The following is a 26,068-nucleotide window of genomic DNA, read 5'->3' on the forward strand; positions in this document are numbered from 1 at the left end:
CTGTTTTATTTATCTAGCTCATCCACCATCAGTTTGTACACAAGGATTTTGAGTCTTGGAAAAGTCAATATAACAAGAAATCTCCTGTCATCTACCAAGCCAGTCATCTCTTTACAAAAGGTTGTCAAGTTATTCAGGTATGATCTCCCCTCCATAAATCCATGCTGACTACTCTTGATCACTTTCTTATCTCTAAGTTTTTTGGTAATGGCTTCAAGAAGGATTTGCTCTACCCCTCTCCCTAGGAATTCAAGAGAGTAGTTCCCTGGATCCTCCACTTTGCTGTTCTTGAAGACAGGATTGACATTTGCTTTGTTTCAGTCCTCAGGAACCTCCTCTAATCATCACAGCCTTTAAAAGACAACTGGCCTTGCAATGGCATCACCACACATCTCATCAGGTCCATTGAACTTCTAGATATTTAATCTGTTTAAATGGTCCCTAATCTGATCATCCTACACAAAAGAATCTAAACCTTCCTTGCTTCAACCAGGGATGTCAGTGGCCTTGGATTCTCAAAGACAGGTCTTGCCAGTAAAAATATAGGTAAAAATGCCAGTGAGCACATTGATTTTTCTATGTCCCTTGTCATCAAGTTCCCTACACCATTTTTCCTACTGTTTCTAGTGCTGCTAATATGCCTACAGAAATCATTCTTGTTGCCTTTCATGTTCCTGTCAGATGCAGCTCCAGATTAGCTCCATCTTTCCTTACCCCATCCCTTTGAAACTTCCTAGCCCCCTCTATAATCCTCCTGGTGGGCCTGACCCTGCTTCCACCTCTTGTATTGGTGAATGGATGTGTTTGGGTTTTGGGGAGGATTGGGGGGGAGGTGGTGTTTGTTAGGGGTGTTGTGTTTTTTTTCCAATATTTGATTTTTGTTTGGAGCTCCTTATGTATAAATACAGGCTTTTACATTACTGCATGTGAGAACAGACTGTTCTAGAGCACTGAGAAGGTGGTCTTTAAATATGAACTAGTTCTGCTTTTCAGAGTCCTGTCACATATAACTCTTGCATACAGCTCCTTGAACCAGTCTTCTCTGTTTAAATCCAAGGCTATGATCATACTGTCTGCTTAGTTCCATCTTTTCAGGATCCTGAACCATGTCACCATTACTACAGGCAAAACTGCCCCTACCTTCACATTTCCCACCAGTTTTTTCTTGCTCATAAGTATGAGATCCAGCTGAGCACATCCTCTCATCAGCTCCTCAATCACTTGTGTCAGGAAGTTCTCATCAATACATTTCAGAAACCTCCTGGATTGCCTGAGCCCTAATGTTCCTTCAGAATATCAGGATGGCTCATGTTGTCTACATGAGTAACAGGGCCTGCAAACATGAGGCTTATTCCAGTTGTCTGGAGAAGGTCTCATTTTCTACCTCTTTCTGACCAAAGCAAACACCCTAAAACCATATTTGCCTATGTTGGTTTACCCTCTAATCTTGATCCATAAGCTCTTTACAGGATCATCATCCATCCCACAGCAGGATTTCAAGTATTCCTGATGCACATACAAAGGCCAATACCCCATCCTCACCATCCTGGTTTTGTCCTTCCTAAAAAGTACATATCTATCCATTATGCCACTCAAGTCACATGCTATAGCACTATGTCTCCATGATCCTAGTGAGATCACAGCCCAGCAGTCCTCTAATACTTACTTAGTAGAAAAAATAAAGATCATGGTTTTCCTGCATGTTAAAAGATGCTATGCAAATGAATAGACCATCTCAACCAACAGATTTTATAGAAGCAGGTACACCTAAAACCTACAAAACTGGTATCACATATTGCCAAATGTCAGTTTTCAACTTCTACTCAAATACCTGTTTTTCTACTCTTGTTAAGATCTAGAAGACTTTGTGTCTCTAATACATGTAATTTAAGGCTTAAGGTTATAATATTTCTCCTCTGAAGAACTCTCATCTTGCACCCAGAGAACTCTGCAAAGCACAGAGTAGTCTCAGGTTTTTTCATGGAACTCTAAGAATAGAAGTGCATGTATTCAAATGCCTCTCAGTGGACATGAGTTGTATGCCTTGCAGTCACATGCCATAAATGCCTACTAATGAGTAGGCAAGAAACTGGCATCAATAGACAGATGCATAAGGGGCAAATAAAGTAATGAGACAATTTTGGCCAGTGAAATGCTCAACACACTAATATCCTAAGTGGCTGTCAGGATTTTTCACCAAAGAAAGCAAGAGCAAGAAGGCAGTACTTAAAAGGAAACTACAGGATGACTTTGCACAAAAGCCTCTGGTTATTTTCATTGGGAGCAAATGTCAGTACAAAAATATATAAAGGCCTGTGTCCAGAATGGTACAAAGGCCCGGTATGATGTGGCTCAGTCCACAGTTACTTGAAAATCTGCACTAGTGTTGCCTACTTTATCATTTAATTCTTGGGAGTGATGTCTAAAATGGGGAAGTGTGGGAGAAGAGGCTATGAATAAACTTATCACAGGGACAGGCAGTTGAGGTGGTTCCATTTTGGTGAGGCACATTCTTCATTGCCCTCTGGCTATATTACATCACCTACTCCAGAGAATGCATTCTATATGGCCCTGCTGTAAAAAGATTGTAGTTAACAAGGCAAAAAATCTGCAAGTTAACTTGAATTACATGTAACAGCTGTGATGAAACTGAGCATTTGTAGGTGTGTGAGAGAAAAGAAACCTCAGAGATGATGGATAGTAACAATAACAATAATAAAGCAATGCTGCCTCTAATGTAAGGGGTCTTAAGAGACATCATAATCATCAACTGTTTTACAGGTAGAGAGGTTAATATATTGTGTGGCAAAACAATCCATCTCAGCTTGCTCACAAGGTAAGTGGCAGAGCAGGGAATGGAAATCCCACTCCCTGAATCAGTGTCCTGTTCACAAGATCATCTGATAATGGCAAATCACTGGCAAGGAGATACCAAAAATGGAGACTATAGCCAAGGGAATTCTTTACAGTTATTACTGTGAAGATAACAAGGAGGAAACATTTGCTACTGCAAAGTCAAGTGACAACTTATGTTCTCATCACTTAGACTTTGGAAAGATCTCCCATCCTGAGTCCTTGGAGAATCATCCTCAGAAATACTAAAGAGCAGGATGATACAGATGGGGTTGCAACATGCACTGATTAATGCTGTCTTCCCAATGATTAAATACAAATACTTCCTGCCTGGCTCCAATACATCTTAGTCCAAATATCCTTTCACTCTCCCAAATACAAGTTTGGGATTAAGAATCAGTATTATAAAGGGGGGGAGGGGGGGGGGTTGTTGGTTTTTTTTTTTTTCAATTGACATTCACTACCCATTATAAATTTGGTCCATCTCAGTTTCTTCACATTTGCAAATCACCTCCCTGTTATCTCTTACACCAGGCCTCAGATTTAGGAAATGTCTTTCATCCCCACAGTCAGCTACAGCTGGTCAGTTCAGGCTCTTCCCATACACAGATGTATTCTAATTGTTATCCTGCCCCTTTCCCCACACACCCCAGGCTTGCCTCCCTTCTCCAATCCAAGTGTGAAATAAAGCACAACACCAATCTGAGAGGCTGGGACAGCTGAGAAATTGAACTGATCAAAAATCTAAAACCATAAACCATGAAGCAAAGTCCAAAATCACCCAACACACACACAGAGAGCTACAATATTTAATCAGTATTCACCAACCTATATCAAGTCCTGCAGTATTTATGTACTGGGATCACATGAGGCAGGACCTGGTAAAATGAGTAGCAGGTGACTGACTTTGAAGAAGGGTAAGTTGTGGTTGCTGGGTGTGGAGTTTAGCTTTTTTCTTTGGTGGTTTTGTTGCTACTATTGCTTTCTAAGTACAGTTTAGAAGGTATTTAATATAGACTGTGCCTAACCCTTCATGTATGTGACTGATTTCACCAGATTTCTACTAAACAGTATTGATAACACAAAGCAGGTATGTATTTTAATACCTTGTTGCATCAAGACCCGAATGTTTCTGGAGGGAAAGATCAAGGTAATCTCCAAAGCTCTTCCAAGAGAATTCTATGTAAACTTTTGAACTCATTTTAACTCATTTAACAGTACTGCAGAAGATCACAGCAAATCTAATCAAGCTTTCTGCAGCATAGTCTGTAAAATTTCATCCTCTTAAACTTGAAATTCAACAGTTAGGGTTAAAGCAAAGTATGCCACCTAGAACACCATTCTAGGTGTTCTAGGTATAGAGAATGGAGATAAATGTAAGCCATCTTCATCACAACATAAGTTATCTTCACCTAAAAGCCAGCTGATACTGCAGTGTACTGACTTCTTTACCAACAGTCATGTGCAAGATCTACTTGAATGTCTTGCTTTAAATGTGATGTTTGTGTGAACTGCTGGCTTAAGGCTCAATTTCTTAGCACAGACCAGTGCATAACCACATGGAAGGTGTGTGGGAATGGTTCAAACCTGTGTCAGAGGAGGCTCAGACTTGACATTAGGAAACAGAGAGGGTGATCAAACACCAGAACAGGTTTCCTAGAGAGGTGCTTGATGCACCAAGCCTGTCAGTGTTTAAAAGACATTTGAATAATGCCCTTAATGAAATGCTTTAACTTCTGGTTAGGAAGTTGGATTACTGTAGGTCCCTTTCTATTCTAGACAGTCCTAAACTGCCCCCTTCTGAACCAGTCCAGAAACATTAGTAAAGAGGAGCAAGATGGGGAGGGTAGGGGTATATGAACCACTTATGGAAATATATGTTCTTTGTGTCAACAGCCCAGCTTGGGCCCAGAAGAAATCTACCCATGTCACCAAAGCAGCATGGCCAAAGATTTCTATTACCTACTCTCCAGACCCAGCCAGCTCAGTCTTAACTTTTGGCCCATCCAGCCAAAATTGGGTACAAAAGCTTGGTGTGCTAAAATCAGATCACCTTTGCATGGCAGACCTTTTCCAGAAGGCAGTGAGCAAATATAGCCATATAATTTCTGAGCTGGAAAATCTAAAAGAGCTGTCCCATGCTGCTCAAGTCTCTACAAGTTTTCATGTCTCAGCCTTTTACTTCATAAAAGAAGCATGTTCCTGCTGACCAGCACTGGTTCTGATAGCAACAAAATGTTGTATGTTGAGTTAAGGATAGAGAGAGTACTGGCCAGAAACACTGCTCAAATTAATTGTGAAAAACCCCCAGACACCTACAGTCCATTCTAAGGCCGCCCTTGGTTCCTTCACAGGTCCATTGGAGACTGCAATGTTGAGCGAGTGCACAGGAGCCAAGTGCTGGAGGCCTGACCTGGAGATTGCTTTCCTGCAAATTGAAAAGAAAAAGAAATAAATAAATGGAGTGTATATCCAATATAATTACCCAATACAATTATCCACCCCACCCCTCTACAAAAAACAGAAGAGGCAGGGCAGCATCTAATTACAACCTGGGTGAAATGGTGCTTGAATGCTGTCTCCTGCTAAAGCACTTTAGGAAGAGAATAAAGCAATCTGATCACTGAAAATGACTGTTTAATGAAGATCAGTTACGCATCTGGCACTAAGCTCAAATATCAAATCCAGTGGACTACATGTGGTTCTGTTTGCCAGTTTCAGTGGAGACCACAGTCATTACACCTACTCCTTACTCACCAGCTGAACCTGCGGGGTCAATTTATGCATAATTCCAAATAGCTTTTATCAGAGGAATGAAATAAGAGTCTGATACGAAGAGGACAACATCTGTTGCTTTTGCTTAATTTATGGGCTGGGGAAAATCATCCATTCAGCATCAGATTATGTAAAACAAGACATGGAAACACAATTAGTCAGGAGAGAGAGTCACACACTAGTACCCTTTTTGACCACATCAGCATTCCTCGAGGTATGACAGCTTCTTTCTGTGTACATTTCAATTCTATCTTTTTGGACCAAAGTCATTCTCATAGATTTTGAGGTACAGATAATGGCCTCTGTTAAAAGTCACAGATGGTGACCAGAAACAGTCCACAAATGGAGACAGCATATCCACTGCCTGTTTCCCCAGCAGCACCCAGCTCTGCCATATCAGCCCCAAAAAGTGAGTTTTTGGGCAGAAGGCAGCACACTACCCTGCTAACACAAAGCTCATCTGCTTTTGGACATTAGGTTTCATGAAGCTTCATAACATTATCACCTTGTATATTTTAGCATCTGATGGTGGTGGCCAAAGCAATCTCACAGCTTCAGCTGCAGTGATTCAAAAGAAGACAAAAACATCTCAAGGAGAGATCTCTTTTTCTAAGCCAAATACACTCATCCCCCACAAAGCAAAATGACAGTCTGGTTGTATAAAGTGCATTTTTGTGATACCACTCCCACAGTGCAACAGCTATTTATAGCATCTCCTAATCTTAACACTGTCCCAAGGCAATAAAAGTCAATTGAGCCACTGATGACAATCCAGGTCAGCCACATGCTAAATAAATCATTTAATTGTCCTGAAAATATATAATGTGCAATATATATTACTTTGCAAAATATATCCACAATAAAGGAGCTTGGAAGTCTCACTGATCCCAGTGCACGTTCAGAAAAGCTGAGTGGGCTGAATCAGAATTTCTTAAATTCCTCTTCCTGTGGGTAGCATGAACAACTTGGCACAGTAACACCATGTGCCCCCCTTCTACTTCACAGTGTGGGCAAGACATTGACATTAAGGGTTTTTTCCAAAATATTTTGCATTTGACAAAAATCAGTAAGAGGGGAGAAGCCCAAGGAAAAGACATTCACTAGCTGACAATGTATCAGGAGAGAACATTTAGCAAAAAAGATTTTTTGCTATATATGTCAGTACAACATAAACTATGCACCCTTCTCAATGATCAGATTAAGGCTTTAAGGAAATAAACCACAAGAAACTACAATGTTGGATCTTTTATTATATATGTTTTTCTCCAGGAAACAGATACCAGTATTTGTCAGTCTCCTTCCATGCTGTTTGAGTATCAGTTTAGTTATTAGTGCTTCCTGGGAAAAAAGAAAAGGTACATTCTTATGTCTTAAACATGGCAATCTGTTCTGGTGGAGAAGGGATAGCATCACCCTCTACAACTCCCTGAAAGGGGGATGTAGCCAGGTGGGGGTTGGTCTCTTTTCCCAGGCAACTCTCAGCAAGACAAGAGGGCACGGTCTCAAGTTGTGCCGGGGGAGGTTTAGGTTGGACATTAGAAAGAATTTCTTTACAGAGAGGGTGATCAGGCATTGGAATGGGCTGCCCAGGGAAGTGGTGGATTCTCCATCCCTGGAGATATTTAAAAAGAGACTGGATGTGGCACTCAGTGGCATGGTCTGGTAACTGCAGTGGGAGTGGATCAAGGGTTGGACTTGATGATCTCTGAGGTCCCTTCCAACCCAGCCAATTCTATGATTCTATGACCACATTTTTTACTTGCTTAATACTGTCCTCATAAGCCAGGAAGGTAGCACCCACTTTGTGCAAAATGGTAGTTAAGTAAAGGTGTCTAAATTAATTTTTTAATTTAAAAAAGCAACTAATTATTATTATATGAAAAATGTCAACAATTTCAGGCAGCATGGCTTACTGCCTGTTGCTTGTCAAGCAACACAGCCTATAAAGTTGCACACATCCACTAAAAGAATTTACTAAAGTCTGTGATGAATGTTTGTAGGAACAAATTTATCTGACCAGCCTGAGGACAAGGCTTCCAGCTGGAAGGCACATTCAGCAATGACTGAAAAGGTAAATGTGCCTAATGAACAGCTACAGATATCTCAGCATCCAGCCTTGAGTACTGTTTGAAGTCAAAATTAGAGATGTGCAAGCCTCCTGCAGCAGAACCTGAGACTTGGCCCACGCTCCTTCAACAGTGAGCTGAGGCTGATGAGCCTTTTGGGGGAGATTTGGCACAGGTTTGTGCCAACAGCCCACCCTTCCCCTGCATGCCAAGCTGGATTTATGACTTTGTCTGGAAAGCACACAAAACATAGGCATGAAAATCATGCCCTTTTTTTTTTTTTAGGTTTGTGTTAACACTGAAGCCTTAAATCGATCTCAGGGATTGCAAATTTGCATGAACCAGCCAGAAGTGACCCTTAGGCCTAGGAGCAAGCTAAAAATGCCTAATTTTTGCACAGCTTCTTGTCAGAATTTTTCCTCAGAGCAGAGAGACTCAGAGTGTCAAAACACACAGCATGACCAGAGAATCCTTTGCCACAAAAAAAAAATTCTTTAGACTTAAGATCAAACACATAGCCTTCAAATTCTAATAAGTTTAAGGGAGGTGAGATATGAAAAATGTAGGGGAAAGGCAGCACAAATTCAGAAACAGAGCAGATGCTGAGTATACAGGTGATCATATCTCATATTACTTTATCTAGTGCACCATCTGGCACTTTTCCAATAGGAAGGTAACATGAGTGGGTTTTAGTTATCTTTCCCAGCAGTTTCATCTCGACTGTGCTGATTGCATGAATGAAAACACAGGCTCACCAGGCAGTCTTTGCCATAGAAGCAAAAGTCATCACTGTTCCCCCGACACAAGATGGCCAAAAAAAGTGAACCTGTGCTTTCAAATTATCATTCCAATCTTCAACATATGGAGTCCACAACTCTGTTAAAATGGGCACACCAGTCAGCTTGCTGATGTAATAACCAGCAGCAAGGAAATGCCACATGATAAGTGATGAGCTGTATTTGGATAATTAGTTTTTCATATCCAGTAATCAGTAACTCATAGCAGATGATATTATCAGCTTAGCTAACCCATCACCATTGTGAGCAGGGATGGGTGCTCATACATGTGTATGTCATTCAACATAAAACAAACAAAAATATTTGATAATATATGATATATGAATAATTCCATAGTTGATACCATTAAGGAAATTCTTTAACAGAGCAGTTGGCTGTCCTGGAAACCAAAAGCAATCAGATATTCAAGCTGATTCATATTCAATATAATAACTGTTTCTTTTTTTAAAAAAAGCATTTAATTTTATTTTGCTGAGAAGTCAGGTGAGACTCAACCTACTTATTAGATCAAAGAATACATATTTGATCAAGGAGGATTTGAGTTTATATCCAAGGCTTTTGCTTTACTGAGCCTTTTTCTCCATTTGAGGCATATTAAAATACTCCAATGAGTTGTTTAGACAGAATAATTATGTCTAAATCCTCAAAGACCACAGAAGACAATTACTCAATAGTATGCAGCTCATTAAAGAGTCAGAAAATTCTATTTGGAAAAGAGGCAGTGCTGCACATGGTTGATGGATTTGAGCGTCATTTTCGTTGCCACTGATATTGGAGTTGTTGCCTTTCCATGTTGGGGTTTTTCCCCTCTTTTTCACAGGGGCATAAGTTACTGTCTCTCAGCTTCAAGGTCAAGAGATCATAAAAAATGCAGTGTCTGGCTTCCACACATCCTACAGCTAGGACATTTGCCAGGACAGATATTTTTGGGAGCCTTTTCTCAAAGTTAATCTAGATTTTTATCAAGAATAGGACAGTCATTTGTATAACATTACAATAGCTCTGCTTGTCTTTGAATATTCAATGTAGATAAACCCCATGCCTGCCAGCTCTCAGCTTTGCCAACCACAGCTTGAAAATCCCTGTAAAATGCCTCCGTGCTGTAGGAACAATTTATATGTACCCAACTTTGTTTGGAGGTGGTTTTCACTCTGGTAATTCGGTGTTTATGAAAGTCATGAAGAAAATGTACCAGTTAAACTCTGGCATTCTTTAAGTTTTCCCCACACATCTTTGCTGACTGCCCAGCACTCCTGCAACCTTGTGTTCCCAGCTTGTCTTCTGTGCACATAATATTCTCCTTTTGCTGACCATGAGACAATAACTATTTCACTACAACATCAAGATTTCCAAATTTTTTGCATTTGAAATAAAAGGTGCCAGCTTCAGTCAAATCAGAAAAATCTCTCTGGTCCAGTATCCCATTTTCAACAATGGCCAGAAGCAGATGTTTAGAGAAGCACTGGAACAAATTGGGTCATCTTTCCCCTGACATACTCCAGTCCCAGCTTCCAGTAATCAGTATTTTAAGGACTTCCTGAGCTGGAGGCCACTTCCAGACCTTTGTGCCTAATAGCCTGTAATGGCTCTTAGCTCTAGGAATGTGTTAGTCCTTCCCTGAACCCATTTATACTCTCAGCCTCCAGAGCAGCCTATGTAATGAGCTCCACAATTTAATTATGGCCAGTGTAAAGTACTTCCCCAGGTCTGTTTTTAAAATTCTGCTTGATAATTCAATTGGTTTATCATATTGTGAGGAACAGCAAGTAATCACTTGCCTCTCTACACCTTCTGTGATTTTATGGATCTCTATTCATACACCCATGTTCATGCTTCCCCCCACCAACTACAAGCAACCTAAGGCAGCTTGGGCTCCTGCTGATACTGAAGCTGTTCTAGCTTTGTCAAAGTTCTCTAGCTTGAGTATATTAGAGGTAAGATTGTCAGAAGTAGAAAAAATATTCAGTATGTGGCTGCATGAGTGATGTCACCATACTTTCTCTGCATCATTCTCTTTTTTTGTGCCTCCCTCTTTCTGAGCCTTTTACTCGCTTTTTTTTTTTTTATCACTGTAAGCAGCAATTTAATAATTTCACCGTTATCCAAAGATCTCTTTCCTGAGTGCTAAATGCTAACATAAAATCCAAATTTTAAAACTCCCCACCTCTGTGCCCGCCTCCCACCCCCTCGTGCATTATTTTGCCTTCATCAATTTCACATTTCAACTGCAATTTGCTGCAGAGTCATTCAGCATCAGAAGATCCTTCTGCAAATTTTCCACAGTCACCCTGGGCCCACCCCAGCTCGTTGTGCAGAGCAGCTGCAAGCTTTAACCCCCTCACACTTCACTTCCTGTGAGCAGCACTGCTCTCATCACAGATCCCTGGTGGTCTTCATTGATAAACCAGGTAAAACTCTGAAAAACGCTGACTGATTGCTAACCATCTCATCGCTCTCTGCACTTAAAATTTTGTTTAACCACACGCAGACCTGAAGGCCCCAGTTTCAGTTCCAAAAGCTTTTTTTCTCCCTGACTGGAAGCCTTCTGGAAGGTCCATGGGCTCTCCCCTTGGCCAGACCTCCCCGGTTCATGGGCCTCACGCTTCTCTCAGCAATTTCTGTGAGACTCAAGTCCTGGCTTCCTTGGGAAAAGCTGTGCTGGCTCTCCTCCAGAACAGAATCACAGAATAGTCACAGTTGGAAAAGACTGCTAAGATCACCAAGTCCAGCTGGCAACCCAAAAAACACCACCGTGCTCACTAGAGCATGTCTTGAAATCCTGTATCTCATCAGCAGCTCTTCAAATTTCTCAGGTTAAAACTTGCTGCTAGGTTACCCCATAAGCACTCTGTAAGCTCCTGTGTGACCACTCCTTTAAGACTGTAGCTGGTTTAAGGGGGCTATTATAAAACCCTCTCCGCAACTTCTTATTTGAATTCCACAGACTACTTACCAAAAATGAAATCCTAGTGATTAGTTATTGGCCCTTTTGTCAATGTGGTTTTTATTCTCTCACATTACCTTCCCATTTTCCTCAGGTTCATTCATACAAATAGCAGCTCCACCTAGGACACTCCCAAGCACCCTCAGCAGCAAATGTTTATGCAATAAATTCAATTAACAGTAAAAGAAATAGGGTATTCAAAACACCTCCTCAAATACTTGCTTATGCACCTGTCATTGCCTGCTGCCCAGGGAACCAGAGACCTGGGGATCTTCCCAGCCATCCAACATCAATATCTCCAAGATCCTTCCTCTCTGTTAACCCCTCACCACACAGACCAGTTTAATAAAAGCCACATGGAAGCTGGGAGCACTCCAGGAACCAATGCAGATTTATGCAGCTCTGCTTTCAGCCTCAAGCCCAGTCCTCCTGCACCTAATAAGCAGCTCATGTCCACTAGAGACCAACCTGAAGACAATAAAACGTATTTCCACTGAAAACCTTACTAAGTACTTCAAACAGCAACCCCAAAGCTGAGAGGTAACTACAGTACACCAGGTCCTGGATTAAGTAATTTCTAGTAGAAGCACTTGGATCTATCACATCAAATACCATATACAGCATGTTTTGATCAGGTCAATACAGGAGCCACCCAGCCTTCCTGTGACCATCTCCTTGAATAAAGTAGACACATCAGTAACATACAAGAATCCTACAAAAGGTAATAAGAGGAAAAGCAAAAGGAGCATAAGACCTGCAGAGAGTTTGATCAGGATAACAGAGAAAGAACCTCTACCACATGGTGGTGTCTTTTTTGAGTCAAAGAAAATGTCAGTCATGCAGAGGTCTCTGAGCTTTTACCAGAGGTCATATCTATACATAAATGGGTATCACCCATTTCTTGGTCTTGCTTCTGCTCAGTTGAGGGGGTTTTGCCTTCACTCTTCATTAACTCTCAAAATTTCTTTCCAAATATGCTTAAGTTTCAAGGGGGATTTGCAATAAAAGGTAACTAAATTTTAGGACCAACAGAGTTCCTCCCAGTCTGTTTAAATGTGCTATTTATGAATAAAAATATGTACAAATATGGCAATTACTCTTACCAGAAGAGGTGACTGACCTTGGAGAAATCCTTAGAGTAACAGAAATGGCAGCATGAATGCATGTGGAGGAAAGAAAATTAATGTGTGTGGAGAACAGAATTGGTGATATAATAAAGATTAAGAGTATCCTTTATCGTTGTTATTCACCAAGAAAGAGACTAATAAATGAGACTGGGAAAGCAGGGAGAAAAATAAATAAATAAAAAACAATAAATACATTTTTTAAAAGTCACAAAGCACCAACAAATGTTTTCTTGAAAAGAATCATTTTGCTTTATTTTTTGCTGAAATAAAACCCAATTTGATTTAGGAGATTTTTTTGGGATTGGTTTGGGTTTAATTTTTATCTTTCAAAGCTATGAAAGCCAGGTTTGGAATAGACCTGATGATGAAATCTAGTCTTATCTGTTTTCAGCAAACTTACCATATGTTTGATGATGAATTCATAAAATTATCAAAACTCATCTCAGGTCTAGTCCACTTGATCCTTCTTTGTTATTCCTACCAAGATGTTATGCCAGATCTGTACTTTTCTCATCATTAAAATCTTTTCTGTAATTCCATCCAATATGTATTCCCTGCACAATCTTCCCTAAGTTGCTATTTTCACCTTTCATCCAAAGAGTTAAAATAGAACCAACAACCAATGATTTTTAAATGATCTGTCTACAGAATAGTAGGCACCTGAAAGCATTGATTTAGAAAACTTTAGACCCTTGGGTCAAAACCCTTTGAGTGAGGTTATGTCAGGACAGAAATGTACATAAGGAGTTGGAAGCTCACATTTCAATAATTCTGGAATCAATCAAGTGACTGGGATGGTAAAATTTAATCATGGACTTTCCAAGTAAACAATGAGAAATGCTTTAGGGAACTCTGAGCATAAATGATTTCCATCTGCATCATGGACTGGACATCAGCATTACAGAAGATTGATGTGTTTTTTTACTATTTAACAAAGCAAAAGAAATCTGAATGTGAAACATTTTCATGACAATACATTTGATCCAGACAAAATCATAGGATAGGCAGGACTTGAGTTCTGTAGTTCATACACAAACAAAAGTGACAGCAAACTAGATCAACATGACCACATTATGATCATGCTTTTTAATATTTTTTTTTAATCTGAGGTTAAATAAGATATACTGATTTTCAAAAAGGGTACAGATGCTTTGTGCTATAACTCTGCCCACCAGAGAAAAATAAGAAAATACTAAAATCTGTTTCCAGGGTGCTTCTTGGTGGCATCAAATAATCTTCCTTTGATCTGGAAGATAAGGAAAGGAAAACAAAGCAATACAAGACAGGGAGGAAAGGAAGGAGGAAGAGCTAAATCCTCATCAGCTTAGAATAGCAAAGAAAAAAGTAAGAGTTATTTTTTATATTCAAACATTAGTCTTGGAAATGTTTTCTTGCCTCTCAAATGCTCGCACACTCATTTCAAAATTAACCTAATTTAAAGTAATTTCTGTATCAGACCAGAATCCTCTGTTAGCATAAACTATTTACACAACTTGAAATGTCATCATGACTCAAGATCTGTACAGTCTCACACAAACTATATAATGAGTATTCTGATTTTCTTCTTTTCTACAAATTAAATGTGTACCCTGCATTTTTGCCCTGGAAGCTTCAGAGAGTTGCTTCAAATGTGGATTTTTTTGGTGCTACTTCTATGCCCCTGAATTGTTATGTGTCCTTTTTTTGTGTGCTTGTGTAGTCTCTCTTCCTTGAAAATGGAAATAGAAATCAAGTCTCACCATCCAGCTCCACATTTTCTCCTCATTAAAAGCTTTCATTTAGCAAACAAGGGTCTCATGGGGCTTAAAAATAAAAGCCTTCCATTTCTGAGTGTGCAAACAAAAACTGAAGAAGGCAATGAAGATCCATATTCATTAGTCAAGTGAAAAATACTTCAAGAGTTCTTGGAATACCCTATTTAATACCAAAAGAATTCTGTTGCCAAGTACTGGTGCAAGTACTGATGCAAGAATGACCCAGAACAAAAGTAAGCTTTAAAACAAACCAAAATATTTTTCCTAAGAAAGTATTTTGAAAGCACATAGAAAAGAAAAACAGTCTCTCTTCTAAAAAGCAAGTTAGACCTTCAAATTCCAAACAAAATTTTTAAAGAAAGAAGAGAGCATAGTTAACAGAGCAGGGGAGTTCAGGCTTTGCCTGCATGGTTCTTGAGGGTGGGGCAAGGGAGGAACCTGCAGTTACTTAGTATTAGAGTGACACCTGAAAAAGGCAAATTAAAACTAACATTCAATAACCAAGTAAATTCCATCTTCTCTCTAAGGAAGGAAACACAGCAACTGAGATAAGGTGAAGCTTCTGTCTCCCACCTGTCCTCTGCAGGACTGTACAAGATACAGAAACAGGAAAAAAAAAAAAATCAACATCTGCCTTTTTCTTCTCATTCCTCACCACACAAAGACTATACAGTTCAAAGGTACATACCACTGTGTTTAGAAAATCTTGTTCTGAGCACCTGGTACCACAGGCCTTTAATTCCTTGCAGGGCTTGTGACTGCAAGGCTAGGCAAGTACCCCCATGCTTGAGCCACCTGCAGCTTTGTCCCCTCCTCACCCTTGCTGACTCTCTCCACTATCCTCTGGCACAGGATGTGCACCAATTTCAATTCCTCTGTTAGAAACAAACTTAAAGGGCACAGCACAGGGTGGAGAAAGAGGATGCATTGCAGCAAGTGAATAAAGGGTGAAGAAAATAAAAGCAAGTGAAGATTCCCCAAGCAAGTCTGTGTAGCAACCTGTTCCTGCAGGACCGTATCCAAAGTTCAGATTCAATCAAGAGGTTTGGATTACTTTTAACAGGTTTTAGGGTCAAAGACTAGAGGATTAGGGATAAATTTTCAGATCTTTACACACCAAAAAACAAAGGTATCCAAGTATAAAATATAAATCATAAGAAATCCTTCTGCTCTCCCTTTCACCAACTATCTGGCAACTCACAAACAAGGAAGAAAAGTACACCTGATGCCACAATATTCCCTCTTCCCTCAGTGCACAGAAAACAGAAAACTTAAGAAACGGTTTAAAATAAACTTTCAGAACTAGAGGAGAAACAGAGGAGGGTTTGAGTCAGAGGCCCTAACCTCAGAATACCCAGTGTGTTTATAAAGCATGAATTCATTCTCATTTAGCCCTGAATAAAACATGAGTTGTCTACCAAAAATACTTACATTCGAAGCTTATTCGTGATAATCAACTTCAGAGTTACACATAACCATTCAAAAAAAAAAAAAACAAAACAGTCTCCCTGTACTGAATTTCAACATTTCTGCCTGGAGGAATGTCTCACATCAGGTTAAGAAGACAACATCACCTTTGCCATGAAATGTTACAAATCCCACTGGAATTGCAGTGAGGGCCTGTGTCCTTCAGGAAACTGTGCTCACTAAAATGGTGCCACAGGATGGGCCCAAAGCATTCTCAGGCCGGGGGAAGGTTATTGGACTTTCTCCTTACCCCAAGAGACAGTTGAGTCTTGGAATAGGAAAGCTTTCAGGAAGGCACCAAGGCAGAAAATTACAGGAAATACCTCAGGCTGGAGCCATCTTTATGGCTGAGAAGAAAGCAGAGACTGTCAATACTCATCAGCCCCTCTGCTGGATCTAATTTCAGGAGTGTTGTAGCTGTATTCTTTATGTTATTATTTTTATTTTTGGGACTAATTTCAAAAATGCTCATTTTTCTCATGCTCTGCCCTTTAAACAGTTTCTCTTTTTTTCATCTAAATTCTGTTAAAATATACATATGGGGGTTTTCTCCCTCCCTGTTGACTCATCAGTTGTAAAAAAGCAGACTAAAAATGAGCACAATACAAAGCACTGTCAAATGCACATAGCAAGAAAACAGCAGGGTGAAAAGAGATTTAGTTTTCTTCTAATTACTTTTTGGCTAGAGTAATACTAAAATGCTGCTTCTATAGCGCCTACAGAGCTTCAGGAAAAGACAAGGAAAGTTGCTGGTGCTTCTTTAGGGTCAAATAAATGCTCAGACACTGTGACCTGACAGAAGACTTCTCGCTTCAGCCAGCCTTGAGCTAGAAGAGATCTGAACGTGAACCTCCTGATGGGACATGGCACCCTACTTGAACATTATTTTAACCAGAAAGACATTTTGAGATTACAAAAGGACTTGTAATGCTGCATTCTTAGGTCTTGTGTACACCATTCTTGGTGTATTATATATTGGCTGGAGTCATTAGGAGGGAAAAACTTACTTGAAGTCACTGAACAAAGACCACGACCAAAGGAAAATATCTGTTTATGCATTGGTTTTGTTATGAAAGACTAAGACCAGCTTTTGACACTTCTTTCTGTCAGTGAGCATCAAGATGTGAAGATAACTACAGCATTAAAGTCCTTTAACACAAAATTCCCAGAGCCAAAGGTATCAACTGCACAAACATCTTGCCCACTTTGACCATGGAGGTCCTCAATCCTTGCCCAGAAGTAACATTGTAGCAGTGATAGAGTAGGCCAATCACCAGATTAAATCCAGCTTTCACCTTATTTTTTCTTATGGCTTTCAAAAAGGGAGCCAAGTGTCTTCTTCCTGCACAAAATAAAAATACACGTGCCCTAATTTTTGGCCTGTGTGGGAATACTGCCTCGTTTTACAGGGACACACAACTAAACTGTCATTGAATCATGGTGTTAGCAGTTGGAACTAACTCTTGCTGGACTAAAATCAGCAAGAAAAAGCAGACTGCTCTTCATGCCTTAAACTGTCATGCTCTCCAGATGGAATGTTATTAAAAGAAAAAAAACCAACCCAACTCTGAATTAAAACTAATTTATTGAAAAATTGTTTCATTACATCAGTTTCAACAAAAGCACAGTAAGGTACAGAAATAAACTAACTGCATTTTTCCCTATGCTTATTTTAATATTGCACCCCCTATTAAAACAAACACACAGAGAGACAAACTAGTTCTTTAGATGGAACCATCTGATGCATGAAACAAAATGACCACTGCCATAACAAACAGGAGCAAAAATATCCCAAATGCCTTTTGCACTGACAGATACAGAATATACCAGGCCAGGCTGCTCTCTGTGAGCTCACTGCATGTGTATAATTCAGAAGAAATAAAATCTGACCTTTTTTTAGCACAGAAATCCAAATGACTTTAGAACATCTGATCCAGTGAGATCATAACATGTTTGTGAAAATATCCAAGTGCAGATGACTATGTTACTTTAGGTTACTTCTTATGTCACTTTTCCATCACTCAAAAATGCACTGAATTACTGGGTGTTATGGTGATTTTGGTATTATATATACTTTAAAAAGAGAAATAAATTCTCCCCCCAAACTCTATGCTGTCTATCTCTTGAATAAATAAAGCTTTCATAAAATACTAATAAAGAGCTTGTGAGAGAAGAGAGGTGGGCAGAGAAATGTTTTAATAGAGGCCTGCTGAAACAGTATTGTTGCCCTCTTAGAGATATTCTTCAGCAGAAGTAGCAGCACCATTCCACCAAACCAATCTGAGTGCCTGGGGACCTGACCCACAGTCACTAAGGAGGAAGAGGATGTGACCAAGGCTATGAGCACACCCCCTGTGTGCCACTGCGTCAAGCTGTTCCAGCTTCATTCCTAGAGCTGCCTTTACCAAAGCAGAATGAACACAGTAAATAAAATGAGAGAGCATGAAAAAAATGCCACAGAGCAAAAGATAAATAATAAATAAAGATAAAAATTTTAGGTGGGGCACCTGCAATTTCCTCACTAGCTAAGATGAAAATGTTCTTTCTAGCACTGAGTTTTCCTTCCCTTCTGGTGAACATAATCTGTCACTGCTGGTGATAGGGGAGGTACCCACAGAGGCACTGTACTGCTCACACATACTGGTGAACAGCAGAAGTGGGGTTCTGTGTGTGTATATCTGGTAAAGAGTTCACATCTCAACACACCTACACCAGCAACAGGGAAAGAGAGAGGTAATTCAGGGCTTCCAAATTTTACAAAAAGCACCTAACTGGCAAAGTCATGTGAGCACCAGGTCCCTCCTTGCTGGCTGCCCTTACAGCATGTTGTCATCTCAACTCTGCAAGCGATGCTACTTCCCAACAGCTGCTTTCAGGCTCTCAAGCCATTAAGTGATACTGAAAGGTTAAGAAAAATTCCTACAGAGAAAAATCCACCAGGGAGGCAATTGCAACTCCCCAGTAGGATCCTTGTAATTACAGGCCAGCAACTTCTGTACAGCAAATACCACACTGAAGTTGCCGCACAGGTGAAGGGCTTGGCAGCAAAATGGAAAAAAAAAATATATTCTCTTATGTGGGAAAGCAAACAATCAGAAAGAAAAAAAAGTTAAACACTATTCCTATGCTTTCACCCCAGATTTTCTTCAGTACCTTCTCTGTTCCTCGAAATTAATCAGGATGCTTGTTCCTCCCTAACACTTGGAGATAAGCAGCAGCCTCACCAGGAAAAAGAGATGAGATCCTTGTAAATATGATGTAACTCTGGACTTCAGTGAAGCAATACCATTTTGTATCACATGAGGAGTTATCAAGAAATTAGTTGCTCTTATCTAACAGTAACATACTAAATAAATTATTTAAAAGTAATGTAAACTGAGGACTGAATAAAAAAAACTAGGCAACTTCAGAGAGTATTAAAAAGAACAGGAAACTTCTCTGTTTCTCATTTTTGTTGGGAAGCATAGGAACAGGTAACTTTTATATATGTTGAGAGCTAATAAAACATTATAAACCCACACACACACACCCACCACCACCACCAACAAAAACCCATACAACTAAAAACCAAAAAAATAAAACCAAACACCATTTACCAGAGAAAATTGTACTACTTTAATGTAAATTATTTTTTTAAACTACTTTACTGTTACTAGTGCAAATCAGAACATGGAAATTGCTTCCTTTTACTAATGCTTTATTGTGATTGAGGTGTTGAAGTCAAATCTTTGGTCCTAGGAATTAAGGCAACCTAAAAAATCTGGACTGCTAAGGGATTGCCTATAGAAGTTGCAGGTGCTCTGAAGCCATTCAGTTCACACCACTGTGTGAATCAAATGTAACCTTCCCCTTTATTAAAGTTCTAAGAAAAAACATAACAGTAGATTGTGCACAATAATAAAAATCACAAAATCTACTGTGCAATGAATAGTAAATCAGAGTTTCAAAGGCCCTCCAGAACCTCCAGCTATTTTGTTATTCTGATTGCCTTGGGTTTTAAAAGCATCTGGTTACACAGAGCAATACTGAAACCACAGCCCATCCAGAATGCAGCAACACCTGCCTGAATTTGTAAAGAAACTGATGCAGTAATTTTGGTTATAAAAAGGTCATGATCAACATGCCAGTGACATTACTTCAATTCTGTTGACAATGCACTGCTAATCAAAGCATACGAGAGAGATGAGGATGAATACTTCCAACACAGCCTATTTGAGAGACTGATTGGATTGCTGGTAGCAGCAATACTGTAAACTTCTTTTTTTTTTTTTTTTTCACAAGTGAGGATTCAACTTTCCAAAGTTGAGAAATGCTGCATTAACTGATGAAGACTGTAATTCCATCTGAGGGAACATTATAAACTTGAGCTTTGTTCTTGTGGTCTAACATGTTACCAGAAACCCTTGCTGGAGTTACAGAAGTTCTACATGCAGGTGAGACAGGGATTACCTCACCAATAAAACATTTGAGAAGTGTTTCCCAGGAGCAGCAGCAAGAAAAACATTGAAAAATTGAATCTTGAGAAAACCTATTTGTTCTATCTTATGAGTTAATTTATAATGCCAGATATACCATTAACTAAACAGTTTCCTTGTAACTTCATTTTAAGCTCATCAATAGCAAAGACATCTTTACAGCACTATGAATTGTGAAATTTTCTTTCAGTAGAGTTGTTCATATTGTAGATTTTTAAAGGAAAAGCAGTGAATAAACCAGCAGCATGTAGATTTGAACCGAAGAGAGATCTTCCTCAGACATAATTTGTCGCTCTGGATTTCAGAAGCAGCTTTGGTCAAAGCAGCTAAACTTATCATCAGATGCTGAGGTTAGGTTTTGGTTTTGTTTTTCTCTTTTAAAATAGAATTAAAAGAAACTTGCCATCATAACTCATATGAATGACTGCATTGTAAGTTTGGAGCAGTATCGTAACTCTTAAGAGTGCCTTCTCTTCTATACAAGACCCTGTTCTGGGATCATATTGACTTTAGTGTGTCCATCTTTATGGGCTTGAAATTCAAATGAGAAGGGAAAACACTAATAATAGTTTTCTGATAAATACTTCTAGGGAATATCCATGTAGAGAAGTGAGGAATTTTTTATTCAACGCATGCTCTGTCTCACTAACATTATGTTCTTCCGAAAGCCTCCTGAAAATGGACTTACTCTTGAGATAATCACCCCCAATTGCAGAGCTCACCGGCCTCACCTCTCCCCATAATTTTATCTGACAGAGACACTCTCAAGAAAATAAGGCCAGAGTCTATACAAAGGGAACCAGACTAACTAGAAACTTGCAGAAAAGTAGGTTGCCTAGAAGAGGTCTGTCACAGGTGCCCTGAGCTTCTCCCTGCAGTCCCCACATTTCAGACTTTCCACTGAACATCAAGTGGCAAGCCTGGTTCTAGTCCCCACAGATATTTCCCCTGACAACTACACTCCCCTGTCTTCTCAAAATTTTTTTAAGCTGCCTGACACTGAAGTAAATGTAAATACACATGCCATCTTTGGTTCAGCTCCATTTGTGATGTCCTACATTTAGGGAGCTCAAAGGGAAATTATGTCACCTCTCTTTTTTGGCAAGGCTCTAGAGAGGCAAAACGTGGCTTCGTCAAGGTTGCAGAGGAAGAATCAGACAGAAAAAAAATTAAAGCCAGTGCTGAATCCAAAGCCACCTGTTTTCTCATCTTACTATTTATAGGTGATACGTCATTCAGGTATCATCACATTTTAGGTTTAATTATCCATGCTGCTCCCTTGATACTCTGGCAAGGGGCATTTATATGTGTAGTTCTCTTTAATGCAAACAGGTTTTAACATTTGGAGGGAATTTTCACAGAATCATAGAATGGTTTGGGTTGGAAGGAACCTTAAAGAGCACCTACTTCCAACCCTTCGGCTATAAGAGGCAGGGTTGTCTATGTGTGTTTCTGAAGACTGTGACAGAATTCAGATGCAGACAAAACAGGGATGGCATCTATTTGAGTGACAAGAGAAAGAGAGGATGTTTTTTAAAATCAGAACAGGGATTTCACCCAAATGTGAAAATTATTTGCTGATTTGTAAGGAAAAGAAAAGGGATATATAATATTAAAAATCTTGGGCTGAATCAGTTTTCACCTATGGCAATAAGAACATTGCCAATTACTAATTTCCTGTCCCACTAGTTAAGACTTTCAAACCATATTCTTTACTTTGCCTTTTGTGTATTCCATCTTTCTATGCACTGTCCATGACACCACTTTATAAAGAATTCTATTAGTCTTTGCAGTAAATATACTGTAAATACTTAAAATAAAAATATATATAAAGCCTGAGCATTCATAGTATTAGAATTATATTTAAATATTTATAATATTGTGTGTCTCATACTAAATATGACTACCAATATTGACTGCAGAAAAAAATGTCTGCACAGTTTGTGTCTTCCTTTTACACTAAACAATGCAAAAAAATGCCATTTAGACATAGATAAATCTTGCATTAGGAAATCTATTATTTATAATAACAAATTAGGAAAAAGTATTAGATGACCCTGTTCATCTAGCAGCTGAAGTATACTTCCAATACCTGTTCGGGGATTTATCTTGTCTAGCCATGAGTGCCAAGTGATGAGAGTCCCATCACTTCCCTTGGGATTCTAACCTGCAGACTACCAGACCTCTGGAACAAATTCCTGGCTGTTGTGAACTGGTCCAGACACATTGGCTTCAGGGTAACCAGGCTGATTTCTCAGCAGCTGATACATTGTTACAGGATTACAGAGCACAGTTCAATGTTATTTTTGTAACTGCGGATTCCATTTAACACAATACCTCTTAGAAGACTTCAGCACTGTAAGCTTATTTGTTTTAAATGCTTGAACAGGAGAGGAAATATTAACCAATAAATAAAAGACCTCAGATTCCTGAGCCATTTCCCCATGTTTCCATGGAAATGGGGACCTCGCTCCTTAACCAAGATGACATTAATGATCAGGTGCCTGGAATCACACAAAAAGAGAGAAAGAGGACAAAAATTGCCAGCTGTTCACCAGCATGTTAATCTGGAGAACAACCTCCCCAGTTAGGGGTAGGACATGATACCCCTCTTGCAATCGCCCAGCTTCAGCAGAAACACCTCTCACAGTGTTAGAACAGAGAGCTGCTGGTTTATTTTTAATCTGGTTTGCTAACTACGTTTGCTAAGCACAGAAGTAAAACAAATAAAACAATGTCATCATAACCCGAGGGAGGAAGAGGAGGAGGAGAAAGAAAGAGCAGCTTTAATAAAAGCAACACTAGAAACGTGTTGCCGCACGCCAGCCCCCTCGCAATGTGTCTGTATCTCAGTTTTATCTAGCTCTGCCACCCATGGACAAATGCTGAGGACTGGAAAGGATCACTCTAGATTGCTGTGTTTGAGATTAGCACCATTACAGCACAAGATGAAACAAAAAAACCCATGGCTTTACTGAGCTAGAAAAGTACACTTCAAATTAAAGATGGTGCTGTTAAGAGTTATTGGTGTACCAGACAGTTGAAAGGAAGCAGAGGTGTGAAATGACTTGTACAGGTTTAATCTTTACCATGGCCAACACACAAGAAGCCAGGTTTTCCTGGAACCCTCATTGCATCCCTCAGCCACTGGAAAGCACTGCTTATGTTCTGTGCTGAGAAGACTTCCAACCTGGCAGATCCGAACCACAGATGACTTCTGTCACATCCCTTTCTTCTTTTATTTGGGTCAGTGTCCTGATTTTCCATTTGTCCTATCATTGTTTTTGCACTGAGCAGAGCTTTATAACAGATTCCAATGAGGAATATATAAGATCAGTCAGCACAGTGCCCACCCAAAGGAGAGGACCTGAGCATAGAAGCATCACCCACCACACTGGTGCACTAAAGTGTCAAAGAAATAATCCCCAGTACTTCAACCAGAGAAATCCTTCAGTGATCCTCTTCGAGATCAAAGAGGGGAAAAAAGCACTGCATGTGAAAAATAAAACCTACATGTCATACACCCTTAGGTATACATTCATGAGAGAAAATATCTGCCAAACTACTATTTTTCAGGACATAAAAAAGGATACTGAAAGCCAGTATATTCCGATCATTCCTACCTAACTGTTTCTGCTAGGCTCTTCTCTTCAAGGCTGCTCAGAACATGGATCTCCTGAGGTGTCACTGTGTCACAAACACATTGTGCAAAGAAAAAATATTCCCTTTCTTCCTCCCAAATTTAGTTCCATAAAAGAAAGTGGCTCAAAGATAGTCTATAAGCAGACCAGCCTGGGGTTCTTTGCACTCAGACAACCGATGATGTCAAACGCTGAGGGTCTGAGCCAATAGATCTAGAAGTCTTGGAATTATTTTTTGTTTTTATTCATTCTGTAGAAAAGTGTGAGTCCTTCTATTCCCCTTCTGTAGAAAAGTGTGAGCTCATGCCATCACAGAGTAGAAGGAATGCCAAAGGTGATTCTTCCATGTAGATTAAAATAAAAGACTAGCAAACGTTCAAGAGTTTTTAGATTTGTTTGATCATGAAACCCTCAGAAGATTTCTCAAAAGAACCAGAAACAGATAAAATATACATGCAAAAGAAATACGTTGTATAGAGAATTTCCCAAAAGTTGCAGTGATTCTACAGATTAATTGGGAAAAAGATCATTATTTTTTCAGAATACAGCATGTTGTATAAAGAGATGGAATTCTGAGGACAAGAATAATTTTTAGAGTAATACGTACTTTATATGCATACAATACTATCTGCAACAAAAATGTTCAGCTGAAAAAGTAAAAAATGGGTGACTAATTTTTACACTTCTGGTGTTTCCCTTCTTTTTTTATGTCAAGTCAAAAACCTCCACAGAGGCCCAAACACCAGTTCAATCCTAGATCAACCATCAGGCAAGTGATGAGCTTGAAGCCCAGTCACGATGACAGTAAAGTAACTGACATTGAAATAAGACTCTCAAGACACTGTGATGAAATGGAGTCCTTAATGCAGAGAAAAAGAGCAGTTGCTTTGCTTTGTTCATACTAATCAAAAGCAGCAGTACTTTGCCAACTCGGACTTCAAAACTCAGCTTTACATAGAGACCAGGACTAGAAATAACTTCATGTTTTGGGTAAACTCAGTAAAGATACAAAATGTAAACACTAAACACAATCTGTGATATTGATTACAGTAAATGTATGAATCACAGTGTTCTAGCTACATGTCAATATATTTATACTGGAATTGCCTGTGAAGCTAATATACCTGAAAATCAATTAAAACATAACCAGCTGAGCATAACAACAATCAGCTTATTTGCCCTTTGCTGCATTTATATTTCAGCATCCTCCAGCATGCATTGATTTTTCTAATAGTGCTACCATGATAGAGAAACAATAATATTTTGAATTTTAGGAATTAAAATGGAAACAAGACTATACTGGTGGCTTGTTAAACTCCCTGCAAAAACTCAAGAGCACTGAAGGATATCACAGCTAGGCTCTCAAACCATTGTCTGAAGCTAGAAGACCCACATATTTCTTTTCACATCTATTACTGCTTATTGGTAAGAGTGCTCTGTATCCCACCAGCTTAAAGCAAGCTAATGGATGGTGTTTTTATCTTCTCAAAGCACTACTTAAAGGGAACAAATGGAGAAATTTCACTGAAGCAGGCAAGACCAAGCATAACATGAAAAGAGATGGAGAGTGGGTGTAAAAACAACTTTGCCTTTCCCGTTCTTCAATTTTTCCTCTCCCCTGTGGTTCTGGAAGCATTAATTTTAGTAGAGGCTTGGGGCTCTATTCCAGTACAAGCTACCTCCAGAAATTACTTTAAAACCACATACAGGTAACAAAACCAAAAAAAATGACCATATCAATTTACTTTAAAAAACAAGTAAAAGCAAAATGAGCATTAGTCTAGAATAATGCACAGTCTTTGAGGTAAAAATTAGTAGAAACATAGCGTCCATTATAGTAATCAGCACAGTTATGAATATTCAGGGCAAAGTAATAAAAAAGACCAAGCTGCTAATGATATTCTTATCCATTGTGTTTAGAAGACAGGATTTGAGCTACCAAAGCAAGAGTCCCAGTAGCAAAGCAGAAAAGATATTTTTACAAAGAAGATACTCTTCTTTGCATCCAAACTTAATTTAACTAACAATCTTTGAAAGCCATTGGGTGAACACCTTTGAAGAATTCAGTTTAAGTCTACACTGCAGCATTCTGTGTAGACTATTGAGATGCCAGAGTTTGCTCTGGCACTGGTGGATATATGGGCATGTTAGCATGAAGCCACTCAGCAA

General features: G+C 39.3%; 1 protein-coding gene across 2 annotated transcripts in view; it reads right to left on the reverse strand.

The window, feature by feature from the left end:
* Positions 1 to 26,068, reverse strand: part of DGKI (diacylglycerol kinase iota) — a 219,170-nt gene that overhangs the window by 132,280 nt on the left and 60,822 nt on the right. For both annotated transcript variants that reach the window (XM_071727048.1, XM_071727056.1), the window contains exon 2: positions 5,173 to 5,281. In XM_071727048.1, coding sequence (XP_071583149.1) covers positions 5,173 to 5,281 — 109 coding nt within the window. The remainder of the gene's footprint in view (positions 1 to 5,172; positions 5,282 to 26,068) is intronic.

Source organism: Heliangelus exortis, chromosome 1 (assembly GCF_036169615.1).
Source record: "Heliangelus exortis chromosome 1, bHelExo1.hap1, whole genome shotgun sequence".
NCBI classification, from domain to species: Eukaryota; Metazoa; Chordata; class Aves; order Apodiformes; family Trochilidae; genus Heliangelus; species Heliangelus exortis.